This window comes from Mytilus trossulus, chromosome 1 (genome assembly GCF_036588685.1).
Source record: "Mytilus trossulus isolate FHL-02 chromosome 1, PNRI_Mtr1.1.1.hap1, whole genome shotgun sequence".
Lineage (NCBI taxonomy): Eukaryota > Metazoa > Mollusca > Bivalvia > Mytilida > Mytilidae > Mytilus > Mytilus trossulus.
The window spans coordinates 72,567,097-72,594,509 of record NC_086373.1 but is presented as its reverse complement, the minus strand read 5'-3'; the positions used below and the strand labels follow the sequence as shown (position 1 = coordinate 72,594,509).

General features: G+C 31.3%; 2 protein-coding genes across 2 annotated transcripts in view; one reads left to right on the top strand and one right to left on the bottom strand.

Moving 5' to 3' along the window:
* Positions 1-27,413, bottom strand: part of LOC134693391 (uncharacterized) — an 81,599-nt gene that overhangs the window by 18,047 nt on the left and 36,139 nt on the right. The window contains exons 22-25 of the mRNA XM_063554228.1: positions 25,041-25,212; positions 21,406-21,558; positions 19,176-19,256; positions 515-591 (exon numbers count right to left, since the gene is read on the bottom strand). Of these exons, the coding sequence (XP_063410298.1) occupies positions 515-591; positions 19,176-19,256; positions 21,406-21,558; positions 25,041-25,212 (483 nt within the window). The remainder of the gene's footprint in view (positions 1-514; positions 592-19,175; positions 19,257-21,405; positions 21,559-25,040; positions 25,213-27,413) is intronic.
* Positions 1,774-4,332, top strand: LOC134684220 (serine/threonine-protein phosphatase 6 regulatory ankyrin repeat subunit B-like). The gene has a single exon (XM_063543491.1). It carries the CDS (start codon positions 2,962-2,964, stop codon positions 4,279-4,281), a length of 1,320 nt encoding a protein of 439 aa, XP_063399561.1. The 5' UTR covers positions 1,774-2,961; the 3' UTR covers positions 4,282-4,332.

The following is a 27,413-nucleotide window of genomic DNA, read 5'->3' as shown; positions in this document are numbered from 1 at the left end:
AAAGTTCAGTATTTACCGTGTTTCATGAAATTGGAAAAAAGATCAACATGAAAGAAATTTTTAATTGTTAGTTCATTGTGAAATGGTTATTTTATTTAGCGTTCTTACCTACAGATACCCCTCTTTTCAACATATTTAAGAAGTGAGGTGATAAAGTTATGTTGTTGTTTTTTTAAATTTTCCATGTGGTTCCCATTTGTTAATAAATCTTTATCATTTCAAACAGTTGTTATTATACATATTCCTTTTTTTCGTTCAATTTTAAGACTTTTAATCTGTATTTATAAAAGTTTCAATCCAAATTTGATGGTTATTTGAATGCGCTCTTGTTAATCAACCAATCAGATTTCATGCTTTAAATTTGATCTCTTATCAAATTTGCTGATACTAAAAACATACTAACTTTTTTTCATTGTATAAAAGGATTTTTAAAATGCAATAATGTTACAGAACATATGACAGTCTAATTATTACATCTAACGTCATATCCACATTTGTTTTTACCAAACCTTACTTTTTTTCTTCCTTTTCATCTTGCTTATGGTCATGATGATGATGTGTATGGTGGCCATCTGGTGAGGATTTAATATTCTGAAAAATAAGCAAACATTTTGTATAATATAGTTATTACATGTAGACATCTGATTTCACTAATAAATTTTGTTAAACATATTTAATCTGTTTAATTCAAAATATAGACATTTGTTTTTCCTGTTTGAATTGTTTAACACTGTTCATTTTGGTGCCCTTTATACCTTGCTGTTTGGTGTGAGCCAACGCTGTGTTGAAGTGGCTTAAAATTCAATACTATACCATGGATTTTATCTAACATATACATGTACAAACCAAAATGACATTTTCAGGGTCAAAAATTATGTTCATGGTAATTTAGGATTCTTCGAGTACAAATTTTTGCTTCAATAATAAAAAGACATGACAATCACCAACATGTACTGTCAACTTAGGGTAGGGACACACAAAAATATATAAAATGTTCGTTATAGACTGACAACTGAATATGAAATATGTATTAACAGTACCTATATCAGTATGGTACATGTGTGTTGGTATAAGATTTATCACTTTTACAAGCTGATTATTAAATCTCTTGTCTGAAACAACAGTTAAAGGTCACATGTATGCTGGTATTTCAGATTTAAAAGGACTTGTTAAATCTTAATAGGTAACATACTGTCCTAAGGTGACACATTTAACTTTACCAATTTGAATATATATATAGTGTCAAAATATTATTTAAACATATAAAATAACATTTGATTTATCAAATGCGTCCTCATACAAACAATAACTGTGAGTCTTAAGAAGCTTTTGGTATAAAACCTATGTTAATTTAATTTTTTTCTGCCTCAAGAATTAACAACTATACATTTTTCATTCATGCACACTTTAAAAGAAAATTAATTATAACAAATTAATTCAAGGCCACTTGGATTTATTTTTTAATTCTTTAAATCAGATTGTAGGTGTAAACCCTTTAGATATAACCACTTTGACCTTTCAATTTTAATAGTTTAAGTCATTCGAATAATTTTCAATATTCTCAAGTTATGCCAATCTTTTATTCTTGTGTATATGAAAGTTTTCTATAATAATTCAGTACAAATAACTAATATGAAGATCAAAAGAAAGCTGCTAGATGAAAACCCTTAAAAAGTCGGCTATTAAATATATGAATATAAAAGATCAAATATAACCATTCAAAAATTTATTTTACATTGAATAAATGATGCATATGTTATCATGGATTCATTAGTTTAACAAAAAAGCTTTAAATAAAATTTGATTTCAATAGATTCGAACTTGTCGGACAGGATATCATACAGAAACATCCTATCTTGTTACGAAATGATGTATCGTCACCAAACAACCTATTTTGTTTAGGTCAGAAAAATTGAACGATCTGTGAAAAAGGGATAAGTAAACCAGTTTAAATACTTGAAAAATAACTGCAAATTACTGGTGTTTATTGTATGTGTTATTAACTTGATACAAAGATTAAATGCAAACGAGATAAAGAACTAATATCGTGCTGGATTATGACGTTAGATTTATGTACTGTCTAACATACAATATTTACAATGGAATAGAACGGAGACATGATATTCAAAGTTAGTCACTAAGGAAAGGAATAAAGCTTCATAGAAACTTACGATTGTAATCAATTTCAATTCAATATTTCTTATTTACCTGATAAACATATATGCAATCGTGTAGTTTATTGATCTAATATATATATGACATATAAAGATCAGCCATTGAGAGAGAATAAAAATTAATTCCATTAAAATCTTCATTCAGATTAAAATATGAATATACAGAAGTGTGATATCTAGAGCATATCTGGAGAAAAATTGTGATGAATAGAATTAAAATGATAATGGCAAATTTTATTGGAATCTGAGAGAGAATACGGTTTGGATTACACATGGAGACTAATGGATGTAAATTGTAAGGATTTATTGAATCTATTTTGGAGCATTCATTAAACATACTTATATTAATCTTTCTGAATAGAAAGGAAATTTTATTCAAGTATTAGTTTTTAAATGGACAAATATTTATAAACCGTACAATAAAACTCAACCGTGTCATTATTGGAAAGCCGTAAAACAACAATTACAGAGAATAAAACTCTCTACCGTTAAGAGTGAGTAGATGATAGCAACAGAGAAGTACCATCTACCTGTCTATCTATAAAATATATGGCATCTATTTAATTTGTTTACAATTTTCTTCAAATCCGTCACTTTGCCTTTCACTCCCATTTGTCAATTGGGAGTTTCTTTGGTAAGTTTGAACAGCGTGTTAGTACACTGGATTATTTAAAAGGATTTCATTGTGTAAAAAGGACATAAAATTAGTTTTGATTGTGCTTTGATAACATGTTAAATAGCTATACATAAAAGGAGCAGGAAGCTGAAAGAACTGACGTGCATCAAAATGACAAATTACGAAGTTTTAGATAAGGAAACTGATAAACTAATGGAAGCTGTGTTATATGGAGATGCCTTGGATGTAGTCCGTGTTCTTCAAAAGAATAAGGATAATTGTAATGACTTGTGTACAAATATCAACAGTGAAGGAACAACTATTTTACATGCGATGGCACAGAGGTTCCGTCCTAATGTTGTTAAAATTCTAATAGATTTTAATATAGACATAGACTGTCGTGATCTTGAAGGAAACACTCCACTTTTCAATGCTCTGTGTCACAATAATCTCTGTGGTGCTAAAATTCTCATCGACCATGGAGCAGATGTTAATCGTACTGTCAACAGAAGAAGTGGAATAACAATTCTTCATAAGATTGTCAAAAGTGATAAAATCCGTGCCTCTAAACTTTTACTTGATGAAGGTGCAAATGTGAACATTACAGACAAATCCAAAAGAACACCCCTGCATATAGCTCTTCTGAAAAACAATACTAGAATGTCAACATTGTTACTAGACAATGATGCTGATATAAATGCAGCAGATGAAACTGGAAAAACACCTCTTCATCTCTCTATCATATATCAACATCCTGAACTTACTAAGTTACTAATACAAAGAGGGGCAGATGTTTGGAGTAAAGATGAGGTTGGTATGACACCATTACACTTAGCTGTAGCAGCGGGGTACACAGACATTGCTAAATTAATACTTAAACGAAGTAATGTTAGCATTAACTTGAAAGAGAAGAGAATGGGACGTACTGCCCTACATCTATCATGTGCAAATAACCATTTAGCAATAGCTAAAGCACTACTGGAAAGTGGTGCTGATGTCAACTTAACGACTAAATTTCGTAAATCTCCACTTCACATTGCTGCTGGTCACCAAGCACCAGAAATCTGTTCCCTTCTACTTAAGAACAATGCCAATGTTAATATGATAAGTACAAGTAATAAAACTGCTTTACACTTTGCTGTAGAAAACAACCAGGATCAACTAACAAAGGATCTCATTCAATACGGTGCCAATATCAATCTCCGTGATTTACATGGTGGAAGTCCTCTACATTACGCTGCATCTTCAGGAAACAATAGACTGGTCTCCTTACTCATTCAAGGTGGAGCTAACATTAATAGTATAAATGGAAAAAGACAAACACCATTGCATGTGACTGTCCATGAAAAACATATAGACACTGCTATCTTCTTGATGAAGAATGGTGCTAATTTTACTTATTTGGATGAAGATGGTAAGACCGCTATGGAATATGATAAAACTGGACAGCTCACTGCCATTTCAAAAACTCTGCTCAAAGACACTGTTTAATGTTTGTTAATTCTAAATTATCATAATTATATAAAGTTTCTATTTACTGTTTTACAGTCTATTTATTCATTTCATTCAATCAAAAATTCTGAAATAGAGGTTCAAAGTATACACTTGTTTCAAAAAACGTTTACATAAAAATGAACAAGTGTAAACACACACATGTCTTGTGTACATTTAAGAAGATAAATTAGTTAGTTAAATGAAATGTGTAAAATTATTTATTTTTGTTGGGTAAATATTTGATTTCTTGGTTTTGCCAAGATTTGCATATTATATACATATAACTGAAATATGAAGATGTGGTATGATTGAAATATGAAGATGTGGTATGATTGCCAATGAGACAACTCTCCATGTGAGCCTATATAGAAAATCTGTACTTCATCAATCAATCAAATTCAAGATTTATCTACAACCATGAAATCCATGAAAATTGATACATGTGTAATACCATGAAAAATAAGGAATCCACAGTACCTTTAAACAACCTGAAGAAATAACATTTAACATTCCTTCTGCTATGAAAACTGGTAACTTTCCGTGATGTAAAAGTTAAATGTGTTACAATAGTTCACATGCTGAAATGTCTCACCGGCTTTACTATTTATAATTTATGTTGATTAAGTTACACTTCAAGTATCAAATAAACTCAACATAGAATTGGTCCATGAAAACGAGGTCAAGGCCAGATAGACCAAGCCAGACAGACATGTTAACCATACAATCACTACATACACCAAATGTAGTTGAATATTGATTATATTATCCTAGAAAAGGACCTTATTAGTGAAACTTAACATTGACTGATGAACCAAGAAAATGAGGTAAAGAACAGATGATACCTGCCAAATTGACATGTACTCTGTACAATCATTTTATACACCAAACCTTGTTAGCCTATTGTAATAGCATCAGAAAAACAGTCTAAACAAGAATGTGTCCATAGTACACGGATGCCCCACTCGCACTATAATTTTCCATGTTCAATTGACCATGAAATTGGGGTCAAAACTTTAATTTGGCATTAAAATTAGAAAGATCATATCATGGGGAACATGTGTACTTAGTTTTAAGTGGATTGGACTTCAACTTCATCAAAAACTACCTTGACCAAAAACTTTTACCTGAAGTTGGACGAACGAACGAACGGACGAACGAACGAACCAACGGAGGCACAGACCAGAAAACATAATGCCCCTCTACTATCGTAGGTGGGGCATAACAAAAACTAAGCAATGACCAATGAACTGTGAAAATGAGTTAGTTCATAGTCAGATGAAACCTGCCAGACTGACATTAACATCCAACAATAATTCCATATACAAATTATAGTTGATTAACTACTAATAGTATCTGAGAAACAGACCTTATCATGCAACCTTAACTATGAAATGTGGTCAAGTCTAGATGAACCCTGCATGATGGATACATTGTTTGTAGCTTAATACAAGTTGTATACACTGCTGCTGGACTTATATGCTCATGTCTTGCATCCTGAGGCAAAAAACATCAGGCCAGACCTGCTTGGAGCACAAAAATCATGCTCAAATCATGAAATCCAATGTTTTGATTGGTTAATTTTGGAGTACATGTATAAGTCCAAAAAACTGACGTGAAAGTTTTATGACCTTTCATAAGTATTAAAAAAATTGTTGGTCTACAAAAATCAGTTTGTGACTTAAGTTGGAATCAGCTTAAAGAGATTTAAAACAAAAGAACAGATTTTACTCACGATTATATTCAGCTTATTTTCTTGATCCTTACAAAAAAAATATTAAAAGCATTAAACATATTTGAAAAGAGGTCATTTATAACATCCTATGAAATCAAAATTAAAAAACAGCATTTAGGAATGGCAAGGGTAAAACTCAAATGCTCTTAAACAGTGATAATCTTAGGATATTAATGGTATTAAGAAATAAAAGTACTATATTTGTATTTTTAAACATGGCAAATAATCAGGGAAAATCCCATATCTGGTGTAATTTCTTGAATAAGGTAATGACAAAAGAACTATGATCGCTAGTAATCATGGTTATTGGAAACGTAACGTTGGAACAAGAATAAGGGGTGTTCCTCTGAACTTCCTCCACTAGTCATGAAAAAAGGTCGAATTTTCCAAGTAAAAAAAAAGACACCTTTTGAAAAGAATACAAATAAAACATGTAAGAACAATAATGTCTCCACTGTATAAAACTATTGCATGCAAATCAAAAAGCAAGTGAAAAAAGACAAAAGGCATTTCATCTTCAAAAAGAAACATGTGTCTGCAAAGAGGTGGATCTTAAATAGAAATCCAAGTAGGGAAATTTACTGAACTGTTTTAAGTATCTATATGATATATTATGAAATGCACTAAACTCCATAAACAATTTTTATCTTAAAAGGACAGCTCATATAGTTTTAAATATATGATGTTTGAATGTACTATAAAAGCTCTTCTCTAAGGTTCAACATGACATAAATTGGGTAATGATATTGATGGAACATACTTCAAATACATTGTATAAGGCAATATAATTATTCTCTCATAACATGTTAATACTCCTTCCATCATCCGGTACAAAGGGACCAAATGTCAATACACTCTCATTTTTAAATGGTGATTTGCATATATATTCGAAAGTGTTAAGTTAATGAATATTTAATGAACAATTTTCCTGACACAAAGATTTTCATATAACATGTCCAAACTACTCTCTCTATGCATTTACATACCTTTACTATTGTAAAGATTTTAAATTGACGGAGAGTTTTGTAATTAATCAAAATTATCTATTATGAGTTACAGATTAGAGTGATACTGTTTTCACGTAGAGAGGTAAACAATATCTCCCGTCAACAAAGACCTCATTTTATTTGCTTGAAATAGATAGTAACTACAGGGGGTAATAAACAACAGTTTCATTTATGAACCTTTATAAAATATTAATATTTGTGACAAAGAGGATGTAGATACACACATAGCAACTGACTACACAATAATTTTCTCTTGTATTTGATATTGCAAATCACATAGACAAAGCAATGCATATAACCAATGTGATGGGAAATTAAACTCAAGTTACTGCAAGCAAAGTCGCCATAATTATACCTACATAAACTCCTTTGTATATCTTAATACACAAAAGTATTGAGTTTGTAAACCAACATTTCACTTATTGAAAACACTCTCTAGTGGTAAGTAACAACAAAATCAAGCATTCAAAATATTCTAAGTTGGACATTTCATTGTAAAACAGACAGTTGAAACTTATTCATTAAAACCTTTTGTTTAATTTTATTTTTAATTTCAGTTCTCTTATACTGTATAACCTAGCCAAACCAAAGTCAAGTCACATATTACTTGAAACTTTAACACATCTTATCTGTAGATGTAGGTCGTAAGTCACATTGACCTACAATGCATTACTTATTAACCTTTATGAAGATTTATTCTAGTGTTCATACAATTGGTGACCTTTTTTGATAAGATTTTTATGTCAAATTATATAATTTTCAAATATATCATAAATTACAATGTTACTTGGTATCTTTTGAACATGTTTACTTATATTTCACTTTTCATTGCATTCAGTAAGTTTAACATCAAACTTCAGTTTTTAAATACTTTGATCATGTAAGTTGGCTAGTTGACACATCAATTAAGATTTAGTTAAAGAATAGTTTTAATGGACCATATTAACACAACAGAGGCAATTATGGTTACCTAGCAAACTTTGTTATTGTTCTACATATTCAACACGGCTTTCTTCAAATTTCACATTTCGAGGTCAGATGTTAGAATTTATTTCACACACACACAAAAAATGTGCTATACCAGTATAAAATCATTTATAACAACGGCATGACACTCATCTTTCAAAATGAAATAAGCTAGATAATCTGCACATGGCCATTTGCTAATTTGTATTTTGTTAATTTATTGTCCCATTTTTTGACTCTATAAAATAAAGCTTATTTTGTTAAATATTATGTGGGTGCATTTTTCCGATTTATATGTGCAGATAATATGTAGATATTAAATGCAGATTTAGAATAAAATCAATTTAATACATGTATAGCTGATCCTACGAAATAGATAACTAGTTCGTAATTAAATGCTGCCATTGTTATCTTATAACAGGGGGAAATAAAAACACACCAATTAAGATATGATGACCTTAATTATATCAATTATGTCAATTTGTTAAATTAATGAGACGTAAGCATGACAAAAGTTTTTTATTACAGACACACTGACCGATTTCAAACAATGAAATACAAGTGTCTGTAGGAGATAAGATGTTATCCAATCGTTCAGTGAAGTCTTATTCCTGTCAGGGAGACAAATTTATATAAGTTCTTCGTGTTTCAGAATCCCTGAATGTCTATAGTACATGTATAATGGAAAAAAAACATTTGAAAAAATAAAATATTGTTTAAACTAATCAAGTCATAATTTACCAGTCTCATGACACTTAGAATTTTCATATTTTTCAGTATTTTTTTTTTTCATATTTAGAATAATTTTATTACGAATTGTTACAATGCAGATATTTGAGTATAAAAACAATAAGTTGACTATCAAATAACAATGAATATGTTAGGTTTATCAATAAAATATTGATTTTGACTAGAAGTTACACAAGATTAAGGTATTAAAGCTCTATTGCTGAAGTGTATAGCATGCTTTTAATACCATTTTATAGATCTTCATTAATTAGCTAAGTGATAAGTTTCTTTTTTTTAACTGTCAAATAAAACTCTTATGCATGTCATATACATTGTATTATTAATACGATTAAAACAGCCCTAATACGGATAAATCGGCATGTGCAATACTGATAACGTTCCACTGTCGATATAAATCAAGAGCTCATATTGCTTTTCGAACAGGGCCAATACAGATAAAAGCTGTATTGGCCCATGGGCTAATACAGGACGTTTACTTCCGGTTTCAATTTTCCAACGCCATTACTTAACTTTGGGGGTACATTTGTGTAATCATAAAATTAAAAGGTTAAATGATGTGCAATGTTTTTTAACGTCTTGCAGTCTTGAAACGGAAATAATTCACAGCCTTTTCGAGTACGACTTTCTATTATTGACACTGTTGCATTTCCGTTAAGGTTCATCATAACAAATGGACAAATATGGCGCTGAAAGGGTTAAACAATCATCACATTCAAAACGCAGACGATCCAAGACAGAGTAAGAATAGTTAAACTGTCTGATTTATTCTTCCCAGTTACTTTATATTTGCTACATAAAATGAATTGTAATAGCATTTTATTAAGTACTTGGACGAGGAATCAGAAATTTCATCTGACAATGTTGACAAGAAATCCATGCATGATGATGGGCGTAAAAGCGAAAAGCAGTGACGAGTTCAGATATGAAATGATTTCTGTATCTTCTTTACGGTAAGTCCTATATTTATTCTTATTGAAAGAATATGAATCTTACAAATTTGACAGTTCATACAAATTTGTCTTTTGAAATATTGGCCGCTGATCACATTATGACACATATCAATGACATACATGTAACTCTGTATTAAGCTGGATTCAAAGCAAGTCAGTATTTAAAAAATCATTGGCCCTGTAAACATACATTGTGAACAGATCATAAATCATGTTATGGAGTGGTATTTGCGAAAAATACCAGTCAAGGGGCTTTGAAATTTCCAGAGCCTGCAAGGCGATGGAAATCGGTCCCAGAACTCGTATTTTTCGCAAATACCACTCCATAACATGATATATCTGTTTAATTACACCGAATAGTTAAGGACTAAAATTCTCTGTACAGGTGAAGATAATTTTTTTCACTTACTTGTAAGCTGTAATTCATAAACATTTTTATGCATAATTTTGAGGATAAATAAGTGGATATTATCATAGAACCGCATGTACTAATACGTGTTAGCTCTCTTTTTTATGTAACGTCATATCCGAAACAAATTGGCGGAAATATGCCCGGGAGGGTAACTAGAGGCTCTAAAGAGCCTGTGTCGCTCACCTTGGTCTATGTTAATATTAAACATTGTACACAAATGAATTCATGACAAAATTGTGTTTTGGTGATGGTGATGTTTTTGAAGATCTTACTTTAATAAACATTTTTGCTGCTTACAATTATCTCTATCTATAACAGTAGTTTCTGTGGAAAATGTTAGTAAAAATCTACAAATTTTGTGAAAATTGTTAAAAAATGACTATGAAGGGCAATAACTCCTCAGGGGGTTATTTGACTATTTTGGTCATGTTGACTTATTTTTAGTTCTTACTATACTGTACATTATTGCTGTTTACAGTTTATCTCTATCTATAATAATATTCAAGATAATAACAAAAAAACAGCAAAATTTCCTCAAAATTACCAATTTAGGGGCAGCAACCTAACAACCGATGATCCAATTCATCTGAAAATTCTAGGGCAGATAGATCTTGACCTGATCAACAATTTTACCTCTGTCAGATTTGCTCTTAATGCTTTGTTTTTTGGGTTATAAGCCAAAAACTGCATTTTTCCCCATGTTCTATTTTTAGCCATGGCCGCCAATTTGGTTGGTTGGCCGAGTTACCGGACACAATTTTTATACTAGATACCCCAAAGATCATTGTGGCCAAGTTTCAATTAATTTGGCCCAGTAGTTTCAGAGGAGAAGATTTTTCTAAAAGATAACTAAGATTTACGAAAAATGGTTAAAAATTGACTATAATGGGCAATCACTCCTACAGTGGTCAACTGACCATTTTGGTCATGTTGACTTATTTGTAGATCTTACTTTGCTGAACATTATTGCTGTTTACAGTTTTTCTCTATCTATAATAATATTCAAGATAATAACCAAAAACAGCAAAATTTCCTTAAAATTACCGATTCAGGGGCAGCAACCTAACAACAGAATGTCAGATTCATCTGAAAATTTTAGAGCAGATAGATCTTAACCTGATAAACAATTTCACCCTTTGTCAGATTTGCTCTAAATGCTTTGGTTTTTGAGTTATAAGCCAAAAACTGCATTTTACCCCTATGTTCTATTTTTAGCCATGGCGGCCATCTTGGTTGGTTGGCAGGGTCACCGGACACAATTTTCAAACTAGATACCTCAATAATGATTGTGGCCAAGTTTGGTTAAATTTGGCCAAGTAGTTTCAGAGGAGAAGATTTTTGTAAAAGTTAACGCCGGACGCAGGACGACGACGACGACGACGGACGACGGACGCCAAGTGATGAGAAAAGCTCACTTGGCCCTTCGGGCCAGGTGAGCTAAAAAAGGAATATATCCAAAATGGCAAATACCATAGTATTTGAGGCAAATTAACCGGCAGTGGTGAAAAACAGGCAATTTGGTTTGAAATGAGGAAAATATGTTAGAATATGCGAAAAATACACTGGCTACCAACAAATAAAATTCTGGCATTCTTATATTAGGTGTAATTATGCATGTAATTCAGGATTCATTGCCAGTCCGTATTGGAAATATTGGCCCTATATTCACATCATTGCCAGTCCGTATTGGAAATATTGGCCCTATAGGCTATATTCACATTTGATGTATGTAATACAGCATTCAGAACAAGTCTGTATTGAAAACGTTGGATTATTTAATAAAAGTGTTATGAACTGGCTGTTTCTGTATTGGCACTGGTATAGATTCTCGGTCAGCTGTATTGGCCCTCGACCCTACGGGTCTCGAGGCCAATACAGCAAACCTTGAATCTATACCAGTGCCAATACAGAAACAGCCAGTTAATAACACTATATTATTGTGTTTTCTGTAAGACCTTGTTGTCTGAACACTGGCATAGGGCCAAAGTGTTACATATATGTATGACATAAATTCAATTTACCCCCCCTCCCCAAAAAAAACCCAACAACAACAAAAAAAAAACATGCCATTTTACATTTTACAATTCTTATCTTCAAATTATTAAGATTAAAAATTGTTTTTAAAATTTCAAGATTTAAAATTATGAATACAACTTTTGAATGGATGGACAACATGTACATCTATTCCATTAAATCTATCCAAGTTCCTTCTAACTGGTCTGCAAAAGACTCAGGGTTTTTACTTCTCCTGAGCATAACAATTTTTTTTAAAAGTAACTGGGTTCAAAAATAGAGGTCACTGTAAGGGCCTGAAACAACTCTCTTGAACTTTAATTATCCCAGTAAATAGAAAGGTACCAACTATCCATTTTAAATGTGACATATCAAAAGTCATTAGCTATAATGTCCATAAAACTAAAATTCTATAATAAAATAATGGCATTCTACTAATGAATAAGCTATAAAAATGTATTGATTTCTCAAAGCTTTCATCTTATAGAAAACCATTTTAAAACCAATATATATGAACGAATTGAAACATGAAACTATACCAATATGCAATTATGGCTTAATTCAAGCTGGAAAATCATTAAAAGCTTTAATTAAATACAATATATGTAGAAATCTAAAATAAATTCAATAAACTGTTATTTTATATTAACTTTTTTCTACTATTCTTACAATAACTGACAATATTCCTTTTCGCTCCTTTGTCACTGTTTTTTTCTAATCTAATACAATACTTTTGGCAGTTCAACATATGAAATACTGTTCAATATGTTTCTGTATTTTCTTTTGATAGTACAAAATGTATTTCATTAATCTGTCTTCATCTAACATTGACAAATGTTGTCACCTGATCTAGAACTCAAACCTCTCTACTGCTTCAAAGAAAGCTAATTTCATGAAAAACTAGTGATGTATAAGAAATTAACCAATTCACGTCATCAAAATCTTGTCAATTTTAAACTGTTACCTTCTCTAAATTGTTGTCAATACACGTTTGCTATGAATCTGGTGACAGTGTGATATTCAATATTTGAAAAAAAGGGCACCAACTTTTAAGACATCTCAATTAAAAGAGAGGTGAAATATACCAGAGGGACATTCAAACAAAATAAAGTGACAATGCTATGACTAAAAAGAAAAAGACAGACAGACAATAGTACACACAATAACATAGAAAACTAAAGACTAAGCAACACGAAATTGTGTGAAAAATATTCCAGATTCTTTGTTTGGTTATAGCATACTACACAGTAGTAACAATAATCTGTAGCACAAACAGGGATGACAAGGGGTGGTCTTTTACTTTATTAATATTATCCTTTAATTTAGTTTATATATTTGTTTTAAAACTATGAAGGTAATCAGTAATTTAGTCTGAAATTTACATGCAAGTTTGCTTAGTCAAAGCAATGTTCAATATTACTATATTACACAGGGAAATAATTTCTGTAAAAATAATCTATCTGCACTGATTTTTTCAACTCATCCAAGATATTACTTACATTTGCCTCTGATAAAATTTCATAAAAGATCTGACAAGGAAGTCTTGAAATCACTTACATTGCAGTTTTCTAGAGATTTAATTTTTCAAAAGGAAATTACTCCTGTAAAAATAATTTATCAGAGCTAAGTTTGAAAATCTTCTTGAACATTGCTAATAAAATTTCATAGCTTTTTCTTTGTCATACCCCCTCAATTATTCTGCTCAAGTTTGGTTTATTTTGGCCAAGTGGTTTCAGAGACAATGATCTTTGTAAAAGTTAACAAACAACAGACAAAGGATAACATTGACTGAAGACAAAGACTGAAGATAACAGGTTTAGCAAAAGCTCACATTTACATTTTGGGCCAGGTGAGCTAATAAAAATACCTTGATTTAACATATTTTATATTTGTTCAGAATTTTATAGCTATAAAAAGGTTAACATCCAATATAAATGAAATTCGAAAATAAAATTACACCATTTTTTTTTAATTTGGACATAAAACATGCCAAGAAAGTAAAAACATGTAGGTCACAGTGACCAACTTTAGTCAAATATGTTATGTTCTTCTATGGATCCCTAAACCTAGTTATTTGGTTGTAGGTCAGTAAGAACTGATTTTTTTGCATATTATTTTTAAATTTGACCAAAACAAGTGATTTATGATATTTGAATGAATTGACTTCATTATTTTGGAATATGTAGGTATTTCCAATATTCATTTGTACACCTTACTCTTATAGTTTCCCTTCATATTGCTTGTACAAATTATTTATTTGACCCTGAAAACAAGATACAATTTAAGACTCAAAAAAGGCCAAGAAATTCAACCATACAAAGGTTTTTTCCTAAATTTCAATCCCACCAAAATCTCTATCATTTAAACATATGGATCAATGTCTTCAATCTATACAAACACACTGGTTTCCCAAACAAGGAGAATTTGGTTAATGACAAACCACAGACAGGTCTCAATAAAGTCATTTATTTAATGTTATCCCATAGTTATCTCTGTTTATACTATACAAAAGACTAACCAAAACATGACAACATTGCCATGTATGGAACTTTTATTTGGACTAAGAATTAATGCATGAAAGTTTGACAAAGTCAAACACCTCTCTATATAATCCAAAACTATCATTAAAATTAAGGTGAAATTAATGTCAACAAATGTTGATTTCGTGTAGACATTTAAATATCTATGTCTATAATAGTGGAGATTAGAAGTTTTCTTCAGCATGGCAATTAAGGCCTTCTAAAATACACATAAAATATTTATGGAACGATTCATTCTATAAAAGCTTTCTCACCTAATAATGACCATTATATCACCTTAAATGGTTCAAGTATGTGTTATTGATGTAAAGAATAGTTACCTGAACTTTGAAATGAACATTCAAAGTTAAAAAGGAATGTTTAGTTGTTTTTTTTTTAATTTGTAATAATTATATCATTAAAGAAAACATAAAATATTTGAAGTTGTATATTATATTATAAAATTTAAAAGAAATTCAAAGTTGCTAAACAAAATCATGATACATGTATATTAAACCGTAGCAAGTACAACAATTATACTATATTAATTTTCTGGCATATCTAAAATATCTTTTTACAAGTTTATTATGTTGAATAAATATGACATTCTTTTTTCACTTAATGGTATGTTGAAATTGCAAGACCTAAGGCAAAATAATTTATTTTTACAGATCAACCTCCTAAATTTGTTAATGCTAACCTCCATACAAAAATAGTTCTGGTCATTTTTTTTTTAGTTTTCTGTGTGAAAAATTGAAACGATTTACTGTACTACGTTTATCTTTGTTTCAATAGTTGCAAGGTTTTATACACTTGGCAAAGAATCACTCAGGAAATTTTTTACAAACATATTGCCAATCCATGGTAAATTGTCCCCCCCCCCCCCCCAACAGTAAACAGGAAGTTCTTGAGTGATGAATCTGAAAAGCATCACACGGTATAGCTGACTTATATAAACTCTGAAACAAAAGGAGTAGGGGCATTAAGCCCTAGTTTTGGCCCAAGAAAATGAAATGTTTGATAACTATTTCAAATTGGCACATAACGTTTAGAAATGCATAGGGTCAAGAAATATAAATGAAAAACATGAAGATTTTTATCTGAAGACGTCACAATTACGTCATCATATGTACTATTTTCACAAAAACGATGAAAAATACAAAATTTATGCAGCTTTCTGACTTTATTTCCGTTTAGGAAACATCCTGCGCAGTCGAGAAACAACAAAATAATTTAACAAAAGCTTTATTATAACTATTGGCATTATCTCACCAAATATAAAGTTGTTTCTTGGGTGCGCACATACTTTTTCAGTCTAAAATATACTTCAAATTTGATAAAAAAACAAGGAAAATCACAAAATTTAACAAAATACGCAAATAAGATTAAGATTTGTTGCCATGGTAACTTGTTCCATGTAAAATTTGTTTTGTTTTTCTTAGTACCTTATACTTTAGACAAGTTTTCAGTAATTTAAGAATATGTATGATAACTTTAAAATTTGCAGTAATTTTTGGGCCAAATAAGGGCCTTATTGCCCCTACTCCTTTCAGAAATCCTTGTAGTGTAGTACTTGAGAAAAATGTAAAGAAAAATATTCATGGGACAGACGGACTGACAAATGGATGAATGGACTGACTGATTGACTGACATATTAAACAGTATATCCCCACTTTTTAAAAGCAAGGATGATTAACATTAAATTGAAAATGACAAGAACACATTTCTTACATTTTTTATCAGCATAACCTGATCAAAATTTCATAAGAGATTAAAATTTTATTTTAAGGACTAAAAAGTAAAATCACAAAAATACTGAACTTAGAGGAAAATCAATTTGGAAAGTCCATAATCACATGGCAAAATCAAATAACAAAACGCATCAAAAACGAATGAACGAGAACTGTCATATTTCTGACTTGGTACAGGCATTTTCAAATGTAGAAAATGGTGGATTAAACCTGGTTCTATAGCGCTAACCCTCTCACTTTATAATGACAGTCTCATCAAATTCTGTTTATTTACATTGATGCGTTAAACCAACAGACACAATTAACAAAATAGTAAAAACATGGGTAGATCAGTCATCATCGTATAACAATTTCAAAAGGAACAATTTAACAGAACACAAACACAGCTACTATCTACGAATACTTTGAGTGTCTGACGTCAGAAATTTTTATATGTCATATAACTTTGCCGTTCAATGTGCATACAAACAGTTTTAAAATTTTACATAGGTAAAAAATCAAAAGTATGTAAGAAGAGATAGACTGAGATTTAAACTTGTCCAAAAGTTATATATATAATTTATAAGAATCCAAAGTTAGTTGATTCCACTACGCGATAGAATGATATTGACGCTTGTGGTTCAACGTATATAGTACTGTAAATTCAGAAATTATTGCGAGGTTTTTATTATTGCGAATAATGCGACTGAGTTGTAAACGCAATAATTAAAACTCGCATTTTGTAATATTTTAACTGAATTAAGCATGACTTTTCTCAAAATCGTAAAAATTAAAATCGCATTCAAGTGTAAAATGACAAAATCGCAATAATAAGTGCACGCAATAATTTCTGAATTTACAGTACTTCATGATAGAAATAAAACATAATGACATATAATAGAACAATATCATACTGACAGGATCTTTTATTAAAGTACAGAGTCACGTTGTAAGAACAAAAGAAATACAAAATGTAGCATATACAAAACAAACCACTAAAAAATTCGTAAGAGTTCCGCGGAACCCAGTGTCTCGCCTACTTTTGCTGTAACTCCCAGGCTCCACAAAAATGAGGAAAACAATCAATAAAAATATTCCTCTTGATACTATTAATTGATTGTAAGAAGCTTCTGTCCAAGTTTGATAAAAATTTCAGGATAGTTTATGAATCAAATAAATGTTTTAAAAACTTAAAGTGCAGACTATATGTAATGTTAACTGGATTTTATTTTTCTTCAAAATTTACTTCTGGATACTATCTTATGATCATAAACAAGCTTCTGTCCAAGTTTGGTACAAACCCATGATAGTTAAAGAAAGTTATTAAAGTTTTAAAAACTTTAACTACAGAGTGAATGTAATGTTTCCCCGCAGAAAAACTGAGTCCATTTATAAGCAAAAAACAGAAAAAATGGAATTTTATTTTTGCAAACTTTACTTCTGGATACTATTTTATGATCTCAAACAAGCTTTTGTCTAAGTTTGGTAGAAATCCAGTATAGTTTAAGAAAGTTATTAAATTTTCAAAAACTTTAACCACAGAGTGAATATTTGTGGCCGCCCCCGACGACGGAATGTAGGATCGCTTAGTCTTGCTTTTTCGACTAAAGTCGAAGGCTCGACAAAAATGAAAGCCAATACAAACACATTGACGAGATGTATAAGTACCGAGCCACTTCAAAAGGATATCACATAAAACCATTCAACAGTAAAAGTAATATTAATAGTAGCACAAAGACAAATGAAAGATATGGAAATATGGAAAGATAAACAAAAAATCTTCAGGTTTTTTTTATTATTGATTATGAAGAAGTATGTCCAAATTTCTTTAATTGATGTATAAAAAAAAGATCTCAGACTTTCACCATTATCAATATAAAAAATAAACTATTATCAGTAAATTTAGGAAATAAATGTACGAAAATAAGATATTTTCAGAACTTTGCTCTGGTTATTGTCTTTTAATCAGGAAAAAGCTTATATGCAAGATTCCTAAACTTCCATGAAGGTTTGACAAAAGTTGATGATGTCTAAAAATCTTCAATAACCACAAACTGAAAACTAGAAAGGTAAATCACTAAGACTCCCTTTCACGATTTTCACAGGCGAGAGAAAAATGGTCTAATTATACAAACTTACAACAGTTTAATTACTGATGCTGGAAATAATTAACTATGACGAAATGAGGTAAAAGGTAATACATTGTTGTATCACACCTGATTTAACATGTAGATTATTGATATCCTTTATGGTACAATAATTAGATATCTAAAGGTGTTCTATGTATACTGCTTTCTAATCTCATCAAAAACCTTGTGCAACAAGTTCAATTAAGACCTTGAATAAGGTAATCAAAGTGCTTGTAAGCACTGAGGGGTATATGTATACTGAAGCATAATGATGTCAAAAAAACTTGCATGAAGTTTTCCTTGTACATTAAGTCTTGTAGAATTTCAAACTATCAGCAAACAGGAAGTGGCTAAATGGCATATGTTAAAAAATTATTTTTCAATCTGTAGACCAAATATATACTCATTCCCTTCAATAGGAGCAGAGAATACTTTGACAAAAAATCTCCTAGTACAATGAGTATTGACAAACAGGAAGTGGAAACATGGCCTGATGATTATCAAATTCATACTTATTACATTTCAACATTGAAAAGCTGAAAACCACATATCAAATCTTTCCTTTTCATAGAAAACAACTGTCTAACTGATAGAAGGACTGAAGGAGAGACGAACAGAGTTAAGCATTTACTAGACTTGCTTTCCCCTTCAGCTGCACGGCCACAGGTTTAAATCTGACATACCTCCTTTTCTTCATTTGACTTTGCTGCCTCTAGAGCACAATGGTAACATTCACCTGGACCATCTGTCTCTCCTGATATACTCTACAAATAAACAATACATACTTTATTGTAACTAGATATAAAGGCCAAGGGTATCTAGGGTATAAAAACTAAAACCCTTGATAAAGTAAGTAAAACGTTCCACTATGCTGGATGTATCAAATTCACAGCCAAGTCTGATCAGAAAAGGGAAGTTAAATCTGATGACTCATATACAAAGAGAGTCATGTTCTCTGCACATCAAAGACCCTTGCAACAATTTTTTGATAGGTCTGTATGTGACCTGTTTCAATGCCCAAATTATGTCCCAATTTATATCCAACATACTATTGGTTACTAGTGGCAGTGAAGATTTCCAGTCTCATTTCTGCCATCAATCTGGTTAAACCTATTTACTGTATGAATTGTTAATAGTTTTTCGTCTTGAATATAACTGGTACATGAAATACTTTTTATTACACTTTAAGCAAGCAACAATAACTCAATCAATAATAAAAAGTTTCAACAGCTACAAGCCTTAACAATCCAGGAAAAGTAGTTTGTTTTCTTGGAAATTTAACTTATAAATTAAAGCATTTTTTTGTATGTTCAATTGCCAGAGTTAACAAAAATAGTGGGACAAAGTGACATTTTCAAGTAAGTTTCAATCACTTTTGGCAACAACTGATCACAACTTACCACCCCAAAAAACTTAACCAGCTAATTCTATTCTTTATTTTGAGATGACTACTGGGGATTTCTTTATCTTAGAGGATACCATTTCTTGTAGAACACGGAAATATTTGTTTCAAGATACTTGGTTTGTTTGTTTTTAAACAAATACTGCAATCAAATCTATAGGAAATTTTTATTCATTAACCTTTTCAGAATTGTGGTTTACCATTATCTAAGAAATCTACAAGTATTGATACCCCTTAAATGGTTATGAAACCAGAGCTTTAAAGTACATTTCCAAATGGAACTCTAAATGCTGAAATGAAGATTTAGGTTGCTAAAAAATTCAGAAAAGAAAAAAATCTTGCAAGATGACTGATTTCTTAGCGATGTAAAGCCTGTGTAAGGGAAACAACTCTTGATTGTTGTGTACAGAAAAATCAAGATAGTGACCTCTCATGAAATTCAAGATTTCTCAAGAGGCCAAGGAGTGACTGAATAAAATAATAATTCTGGTCACTTTGTATGTCTGTGATCTAACAATTGAGGAACCTTGGACCTTTTTTTAATTACAATGTTGGAACATTGTTTCATGTATCACTAAGTGGTGACTAGTCAGGGATTTTGTCCCCAAAACTTATAAATGTGCTTAGCCAAGCACAGCTAAATATGACTGCAGAGGTCAAAACCCGAACAGTAAGGGCAAAAATGGACACTTTATTCAAGCCTGATACAGGTCAGAATTTGGATTGTAATTGAATATATATTTTATAGGTATCTGACACAAAATAAATGTATTTGAAGAACATGAATTCAGCTATATGATTTGAATTTATATTCAGTGTTCCAGCTAGGCAGTGGTCACAGGGCGGTCTGCCCACCCTTTCCCTGTGCCCTTTCTACAGTTTCCAGACCCCCTGCCTTTTGAAGATGGATTTTATATTATTTTGTTCGTTTTGATATGATCCACCAAGTACAAAATTTTACCTGGCGACAAGTTTGTCACTTTATGACTTTATTTACGACCCCAAACTAATCAACGGTTACAACAGGTGTCATAATCTGTTATTTCAGCTTATCCATTTATCGGATGGGTCAATACTGATCAACAACATTAATTCATTCAAAAAAAATCGGTCAGTCTGCATTCATCTTTGAAGAAATCTTCATACGACAATTTGAGAACAATTTGCAATGTTTACTGTAGTTTCATGGAGGAAACGTTAACATAAATGACAGGAAAGTCATAAACCATAATCAACTTGTAAAAAACATTGTTTTACTTGTTTTCTGCAAAACAAATAGCAAATTCAGACGCATTTGACCTTGACTGCCATCATTTTTTATACGAAAATAACAAAATAGACCACAATTGTTGATCATATTTACCATCTTCTACGTACTGATTATTATCCTCCAAATTAACTTAAATCTAAAGCGGAAAAAAGTCACTGGACCATGACCTAGGGAGCAGGGCTTCAAACAGTTGTCAAACTGATATATATCATTGATAGTGGTAATTGTTTCAGACACATACCGTTGGTGGTGATGAAGGTTTAGTTATATTCTCACTGCTTTGTCTGGCCTCCAAGTAACCAGCAGCTGACTCTGTTCTTCTACTCATATCTAATTTTAGATCTAGTTTTTCTTTTAATAGTGATGACATTGGCCTAGGAGTGCCCTGATTTGACTGAAAATAATGAATAACTAGCAAATGAAAGAGCCTCATTTATCTAATGTGCAGAAAAAATAATATACATATGCATATAGTTATACCTGCTGTATTCAACTAAAATAGCAGAATGCAATAGGTCTAGATTTAAAAGAAGTCTGCAAATTTCAATGCAAGAATGAAATGTACTAGAAATAATTTTCATTTATAGGCATAGTTAGTTATATGCTTCCAAAAGTACAATATCTTTTCTTGATTTAAAAGTTTCAATTTATTGTATTAAGGGGAGGTAACTCATAATTTGCACAATTTAAGGAATCTATAAAGAATTTTTCTATTTTATGTTTAAGGCAGAACAATCATATGGTGACCATTATTTCTATTAATATCCTCAAAGCACTTTAAGACAGCTATCTTTTCATAAATTATTTAAACATTCTATCTATTAGTTTACCATAAATTTACATAATGGTGTTTTTCTCTGTGATATCCATACAAAATGTGTCCCAATTTTCAAAACCCACTTTTTAAAATGTTCTTTTTCTAATGCAAAATAATCAAATTATTTCATTTAAAGTGGTATGGTTGTGTATCTTTAATTAAAAATTTATCAAAAACATTGTTCTCTTCTTTGGCAACTGAACTGTTTGACATCATACGTATGCTTTCCGTTTCAAATGTGAACAAGCATTTTTGGCTTTATGTATATATGCTTCAGAATAAATTGAGAAAGAAGATTTTTTTGTGAAGATATCTGATATCAATAAATTTGGCACATGTATTCATAATGTCAGCCTGCCGTATGTAAATTAACAATTTTCACCTGGTTCCTATTCAATCAATTTAATTTATAAACAAGAATGCGTCAATAGTACATGGATGCCCCATCTGCACTATCATTTTCTATGTTAAGTGGACCCTTAAAATTTGATAAAATCTCTAATTTAGCATTAAAATAAGAAAAACCATATCATAGGGAATATGTTTACTAAGTTTCAAGTTGATTGGACTTCAACTTCATCAAAAACTACATGGAACAAAAACTTTAACCTGAAGCGGGACAGACAGATGAACGAACGGACGAACAAACAGATGGACGGAAGCACAGACCAGAAAACATAATGCCTATAAATGGGGCATAAAAATAATTGCCTTACCATATATAATATATGAGCTGCTTCGGATAGAAATCGACCTTATGCATGTGTATGTAAATATTCAAATGTATAGGACTCCTATTTTTGAACAATCGTATACGAAAAACAATGAAATAAAAGATGAAGTTTGGTCAGTTTTGTAGCATTCAATTTACAAACAGTCCCTGACTTTTCGTTAAAATTTTTTTGAACTCAAAATTGGTAAACAGATGTTTTTGTGCTGATTTGCATAAGGTCGATTTCTATTTGCCCAGCTCATATTATAACTTCTGATTTGACACTGGCAAATACCTACTTCTGCGGAATACCATATACAAAATATACAAGATTACCTTAGCCTATATCAAAAAGTATTCAATCTAAGGCCATTAAGGGATGGAAACATTCACAATGTGTATGTTATAGTCTATTCTAGCTTTTCATGAATAACAAACCCAGCAAAACTAAGTAGCAATCATTTGAATATAAAAAATATATAATGTGAAGAAATGATAGCTGACATCTGATTTTCATTTGCATAACATACGGAACAAGCCAGCATGGTCAGACTTCAAACAAAACGTAGCCTTCTAAGAATAACTTGAACCTGGCCTCATTAATACACAGAATACTTACCATAAAATAATGTTGAAAAAGTCTGTCGGGCAGTATACCCATAATCAACTGTTTATAATCAAAATCAAGATAAGGTTGCCTAACCATTAAGCTTTCAATTACAATTATGCAAAATGTTAAGACTTTACTCTAGTACATCTGGTATATTGAAAGTTATTTATAAAGAATGAAAGATTTCAGCATTTTAACATCAAAACATTTTCTTCTAATTATGACAAGCAAATTACCTTGAATCAGGATATTTCCTATTGTATGCTACCTTTTAACATTGCAAAAGTACATTTGTGTATGGCTCTGAATTTTCTACAGAAGACCTTTTAAACGGAAGACTTTTCTTACAAATTTCAGTGAATCATATGCATGTTGTAAGGAATTTCATGATGGGATTTACTTCACTCATGACAATTGCTTACCAAACAAGGCATATTCCATTAAAATGTATGTGGGAGGGTAGGAAGGGAAGTTTATTGATTGAAGGTGGGTCATGGGTCTATTTTCAGTATGCATCTATTACCATTATGCAAAATCATCTAAAATGGTTCTTGGTTGTAGGGATATTTTGAAAGTCCCTTCCTACTGTCCCACATACATTTTAACCCTTTCAACGTTACACAAAAAATAGAAAAATGGCTGCTGCTGCTGCATTGTTTTTGTGTTCAGTCATTAGAACAGTATTTTTCTTTTCAGACTGCTGTATCTTTTTTATTATATGAGATACAGAGAAAGTTATTGCATGAAAAATGCTCAGGAGAGCATGAACTGTAATGTTAAGCAATTATTTTAGTGAAATTTTTATCAGGTTACCTGCATTTTCAGGTAATTATCAGGTAAAAGGTGTAATTTATTACATTTGTGTTGAATTTTGAATAAAAACTAGTTTTAGTCTTCATTTATTTTTTTGTTTTATCTGCCATATAATAAAGCAGACACCAGTTGACCGATTCGGTAGCGTATTGCACCATACACAACGTATTATGTAATCGTGGCACAAATAAATAGCTCCGTCCTAAAAAAATTCTGTCAACCTCCGTTTCCCCCCCCTTTTTCTACGTCTCGTAATGATCGATCAAATCATATTTCCCACACGAATTAAATGTAATAAACACATTGAGATAACAAGAAACCTTTTAACTAATCCTCGTTGTTAGTTTCGCCATAGAAATGCTGAAATTTTCCCATATTTACAGCTTCGTTTCCGATTTCCGCCATTTGCATTTGTCAAAATATTTGTTTTTATTTTCCTTCTACTGCATGATTTTACTATAAAAATTGCCGGGATTTCAAGCGCAAATGAGACCTTGTATATCCTATATTCAAAACGAGGAAAAATTAGAGAGAACCCGAATGAAAACCGAATGGTTTAAGAGTCCTGATGAAAAATCCTTTTTCATCGCGGCATATGCCGCGAATAGCAGTGGCAAACGGCGTACGTCATCGCGGCATATGCCGTGTATAGCGTTGAAAGGGTACATGTAATAAGAGAATACAGGAAAAAGTGAATAAATTTACATTATTATATTTTTGCTTCTCATTTTTCATGAAGAAGATTTATTGATTGCCAACATAATGAGTTAAACTGAAGTGATAAATCAAGGTATTAGTGTGTGTATGACACTTGATTGTGTAAACTTACCTTTGGTCTAGGTGGCGCTGATGAAGGTGGGGATGTCTAGGGGAGTAAATAAGAGGTTCTGTGCCATGACTCGCCTGCCAATCGTGTAAACTTACCTTTGGTCTAGGTGGTGCTGATGAAGGTGGAGGATGTCTAGGGGAGTAAATAAGAGGTTCTGTGCCATGACTCGCCTGCCAATCAGGGGAATTAGGTCTCAACTGTCTGTCTGCCATGTTGGCTTTTCTTTCTAACTCCTTTTGTAAATCTTCAACAGTGTGTATAGTTAACCTTAAAACAGTAAAATGAAAAATCAATGACATTCTACTATCAAGGAGCATAGCATAATAAAATTCTACTAGAAAATGTTGTGAAAAAGTGTTAAAAATTATAGCACACATATTAAAATAGCATTTCTTATAAAATACACATCTTACATTTATACACCTTGAAATAACAGCAATGCTGCACTGTTGTAAGTGACAGTTAAAAGATTATTTTAAGAGATATTTGATCTGTCTATTGTAAGAGTATATCATTATAAATACACATCTTATTCTTCATATCATTATTTAACTTAAATACAGAAAATATTATATAGATATTAATTGTGCTATATCAGAACTAAAGAATTTATTATGTTATTTGTTCTAAATGAAATGAGTTTAAAATATAAGACAAAGATACTTCAAAATGTGTATCAGGAACAAATAATCTGTCTAGGGAAATGATTTGAATGTATGACAGAAAGGGGCTAAAGTTAAATATGTATTCTACTAATGTGTATGAACATTCTTGGCTTCTCATATTAAACAACTGTTTACCGCCATAGCTGACATACATCAATTAGTTTATAATTGTTTGGACTAATAAACAAAAGGAAGTAAAAACAAATGGAGTTCCTCCACATAAGACAACATTATTACAATAACATCTTTCAACAGACATTTAACAAATAAAGGCAAACTGTTCTGTCAAATAAATGTAAAGAATATTTCCCCTGAAAAGAGCTTTGCTGTTGGGACTACTGTCATCAGATATATAACAGCATATTTCAAAAACAACACGAAAACACAATTAAATGAAAAAGAGGCTACACCATTATATGGAGGATATACCAGTATAGAGGGGATAAAACATAATGTGTAACACCATTATATAGAGAATACAATCAACAACAGTGTAATTACAGTATACAGCTGTAAATTCAGAAATTACTGAAATAGTTCAGTTAAAATAGCATAGGAGTATTGTGCTAAGGGTGCAATCAACAGTTTTTTTCTATGACGTCATGTTTTGAGGGACCATGCATAAGTGACCCTTACTGGTGGACTGATTAATAAAGATACTTGTATAAAACTAGATATCACTGGAATTAGAATGTTCTCTAGTTTATTATGAAATAAAAATAATGTGTACTTTTAATATATTATAAAAATTTCATCCAATGAACATGGGGGGAAAAAGGTATAATTCTAACATAAAATACTTGAAATCAGGTCATGTGCACACCCATGAAGACATGATCCATGCACATTTTTCATATTCAAAACTTTATGAATTTTGTAGGTTTTAACCTGGCCTTTCAAAAAAAATCTTGTTTCAGGGTACGGTTTCCTGCTCCGAAAAGAGCTACAGTGGCTGCAAATAAGTTTTCAATTTTCACTGCTAAACTAGAGGCTCTAAAGAGCTTGTGTCGCTCACCTTGGTCTATGTGAATATTAAACAAAGGAAGCAGATGGATTCATGACAAAATTGTGTTTTGGTGATGGTGATGTGTTTGTAAATCTTACTTTACTAAACAGTCTTGCTGCTTACAATTATCTCTATCTATAATGAACTTGGCCCAGTAGTTTCAGTGGAAAATGTTAATAAAAATTTACAAATTTTATGAAAATTGTTAAAAATTGACTATAAAGGACAATTACTCCTTAGTGGGTCAATTGACCATTTTCAGATTTGCTCTAATTGCTTTGTTTTTTGAGTTATAAGCCAAAAACTGCATTTTACCCCCATATTCTATTTTTAGCTGTGGCGGCCATCTTGGTTGGTTGACCGGGTCACGCCACACATTTTTTAAACTAGATACCCAAAAGATGATTGTGGCCAAGTTTGGATTTATTTGGCCAAGTAGTTTCAGGGGAGAAGATTTTTGTAAAAGATAACTAAGATTTACGAAAAATGGTTAAAAATTGATTCTAATATGACGTGCTTCTTTCGCTTTGTAAACAACACTGTGATAAAATTCTCGATATATCTATACTTAGCGCAGACTCCGTGGTGCACATAATAATGGCTGTTACAATATACTTCCCACGTAAATCTACATGTATTGAAACCTATTTGCAAACCCTTTGTCGATTTAATTGTTTTAAAAATTGCAATTCAGAAAAGCCAAATCACTTTTATTCTTATTCGGATGCATAATAAAAAGAAGTAATGCATAAGGGCTCGGAGAAACCAACAAAATAAAAATAAAATAAAATTCCGCG